Source organism: Emiliania huxleyi (assembly GCF_000372725.1).
Source record: "Emiliania huxleyi CCMP1516 unplaced genomic scaffold EMIHUscaffold_89, whole genome shotgun sequence".
In the NCBI taxonomy this organism is placed as follows: domain Eukaryota; phylum Haptophyta; order Isochrysidales; family Noelaerhabdaceae; genus Emiliania; species Emiliania huxleyi.
In genome coordinates this window covers 473,702-476,959 of record NW_005195368.1, presented here as the reverse complement: position 1 = coordinate 476,959, position 3,258 = coordinate 473,702, and the positions used below count along the sequence as shown (strand labels likewise).

At 63.8% G+C, this 3,258-nt stretch overlaps 1 protein-coding gene across 1 annotated transcript; it reads left to right on the top strand.

Moving 5' to 3' along the window:
- Positions 1-31: 31 nt before the first annotated feature.
- EMIHUDRAFT_220154 (hypothetical protein) lies at positions 32-888 on the top strand (the record flags this gene model as incomplete). Its single annotated transcript, XM_005758050.1, has 3 exons — positions 32-180; positions 410-614; positions 643-888. Coding segments are annotated over 3 exons (600 nt in total), but the record flags the coding sequence as incomplete, so codon positions are not given.
- Positions 889-3,258: the final 2,370 nt, after the last annotated feature.

Sequence of the window (3,258 nt, the reverse complement as noted above, 5' to 3'; positions counted from 1 at the left end):
GAGCTCCGCCGAGATAGTGGCGGTGGGCGAGGCGGAGCGGGACGTGACCACGCGCTTCGCCGAGTCGCTCCGGGCTGCTGGCATCGAGGTGCCCTCCATCGGGGTCGGCTCGACGCCCACCTGCAGCGTGCCTCCGCCGCACCTCGCTGGCGTGGACGAGTGGCACCCGGGCAACTTCTTGTACTACGACACCTCCCAGGCACACACGCTGCTCTCCCCGGCTCACCTCGGCTCTCCCCGGCTCACCTCGGCTCACCTCGGCTCTCCCCGGCTCACGTCGGCTCACGTCGGCTCACGTCGGCTCACTTCGGCTCTCCCGGCTCGCCCCGGCCCATGACTCGGCCCATGACTCGGCTCACCCCCCCCCCTTAGGTGGCACTCGGCTCGTGCGGGCTCGAGAGCGTCGCAGTGCGGGTGCCGAAGCGCGTCGTCGGCCAGTTTACTCCGAGAACGAGCCACCACCTTTCCGCTGGTTGCTCAACCAGGTGCTCACGCGCGTCGTCGGCCACTACCCAAAATCCAACACGCTGCTGATTGACTGCGGCTGGACCGGCGCGAGCGCGCAGGGCAAGGAGAGCGGCACGGCTGCGTGCCGCGATCTCGGGCAATCTCGGGTCATCTCGGGTGGTGATTGGCGAATAGGAGAGCGGGTACGGCTGCTTCCCGCTCAACCCGGAGCTGCGCATCGCCAACCTCAAGCAGGAGTGCGGCGAGGTGACCTCGGTCGACGGCGCGCCGCTCGACTTTCGCCGCTACCCGATCGGCGCGCTGCTGAGGATCGCGCCGCACCACTCGTGCGCGAGCACGCACCAGCACCGCAGCGTCAACGTGCTTGGCGCGGATGGTGACACCGTCGTCGAGGAGTGGAAGATCTGCAAGGGTTGGTGAGGAGCGCTGAGGGCGACGCAGACCTCGTAGTATTCAGAAGTTTCGCCTCTCACACTCTCTCACTCACACTCTCCCCACAGTGCACACACAGAGAAACAATGTCGCATAGCACTCGAGGCCGAACGATTTGTTGTTTACTGCATGACACGATATTTAATGGAAAGAGGCAAGCGTCACAAATACGAGTCGGTACTTACCCTACCCGCCCTTGTCCCGAATCCAGCCCTGCCATCATCCGCTTTCACTCTCGGAGATTCAGCGGTCCTTGTACGGCGTCAGCGTCCAGACGTCTGTCGCGATCCGCCACGCTGCGCTCCCTCGCGCCTGCTCCAGCCGAACGAGTATCCGCGCCCGCACGACCCGCCCGCCGTGCACGTGTCGTCTCAAAGAGGTGGTGGATGACACCCTCACCCTCCCTCTCCGCCCAGAGGGGAGTGAGTTTGACCGCCGCAGGAGTGGGCGAAGATGCCTCTGCGGCGGCAAAATCTGCAGCCGGCTCGAGCCGATCCGCAGAGGCGGTGATCACACGCCCGCCAGGCGTATAGAGCCGAGAGAGCGCGGCGGTCCCGTGAGCAGCGGTCCAGTCAGCGTCCACCTTGGCTGCAATCTCGAGAGGCGTGGGCAGAGCGGCGGCGCCGGCGGCGGCCGGGAAGATGGCAGCGACGGCGTAGAAGAAGGCAATGAAGCCGGCGATTGTCCCGAAGAATCGCGCATAGTCCAACGCGCCCATCGGCTCATCGTCGCCATTCCCTGCCATGTCGCGCTGCTCTGTGACAGCTTCCTCATCGGCGCTCGAGCATACGGCAAAGGTGCGAAGTCGGCATGCATCGGTAAATACACGTGGGTTTGCGATACTCCCACCGTGACTGAAGAGGGTGGGCCGCAACGAGCAGCTGAGCGTGCAGAGGACAAGAGCCATGTGCATGACTATGCCGGATAGGAGCAGAAAAGAAAACATACCGGCTGTTTTCTTTTGTGTCTTTCTTCCGTCTTTTTTTCTTTCTTTTTGACATTGGTATTGCTAAAAATTGTTGTTCTTTTTCCGTAGCTTGTTGTTTGTTGTTCTTTATTTTCTTTCGTTTACGTACTTTTAGCTTACTGCAGCTTACTGGAGAAAAGGGAGGTGGGTGACGTGCGCAGGATACGTTCTCTCGTGCCGGGATTACCGGGAGTTCTTCTCTTCTTTACGTCCGGCCCGGGGCGTGCGGTTAATGCCCGCACACTCCAAAGTCGAAAGTGCTCCAAGTGCGCCGGACATTGAGTAACACCATGAGAGCCGCCGAAGACCGCATACAAACACTGCAGCTCTCTCCGCGCCCACACGCCCACTCTGGGACACGTGGTCGTGGGACGAAAGTACAAAGGAAACATCTACGGTAATCCTACATATCGCTAGGCATATCGCTTCTGTCTCGCGTGCGGTGCCCAACATGCGAGTGCGGCTCACTCTCAAGCACACTCACGCCTGCACACGCCTGCTCTGCCTGTATCTCAACGTGGTGTTCGCTAGTGGCCGTAATCTCCCCATGCGCCGTCAGGGAAGCGCGACGCCACCGCCGTGTGCAGCTCGCGCGTCCAGTACGGGTGGCCCGGCGGCGGCACTCCCCGCCGAGTGATTCTGAGATCAGGTTAGTCGTTTCCCCTTTGGAGGCAGACATTTCAGAAAGCGAATCCCAGGCCGCATCTCCCCGCTCGAAGCGGGGAACCCGTCCCGGGCGCCCGCTGGAAGCGGGGGGGCGCCCGCTCGAAGCGGGGGCGCCCGCTCGAAGCGGGGGCGGCGCAGGCTGCCACCGCTGCCCGGGCGCGCCGAGCGGCGGCGGAGGGCCGCCCAGGCCACCACCAGTGCCTCTCCCACCGGCGGCGCGGCGGCAGTGGCGCCGACCGCCCCTCCATCAGCGGCGGCGCGAGGCTGTCGTCGGGACGCCGGCAGGTGACGCGCGAATAGGGTGCCACCGGACCGGCCGACGAGCACCCAGCGGAGCCGTCATCGTGCATGGCGAGCCGAGCACCGCCGCGTCGCTTCTCGGCGCATTGGAGAGCAGAGGAAGCTGCTGGCGTCGCGGCTGGGATCGGCAGCGGCGCCAGCAGCTTTCTCGGATCTGAAGCGACTTTGAGCGCCGATCGATCGATCTGAGGGCTGACCGATGGGCGGCGCTGGGAGGAAGACCGCGCCACCCGTCGGCCAGCCCTCAGCTCCGCGACGGCGACTCGATAGTCGTGGCCGGCGCTCGGCTGCCACTCTAAGCTGTGCCGCCAGGCGCTCCTGGAACCGTGACGTCACTTCTTATGGATGCGGCACTAGGGACGCCCAATGTTTTCGTAAATATAGAAGCCACTCTCTCGCGTGTGGAAGCCACGACTGCGTAGTCG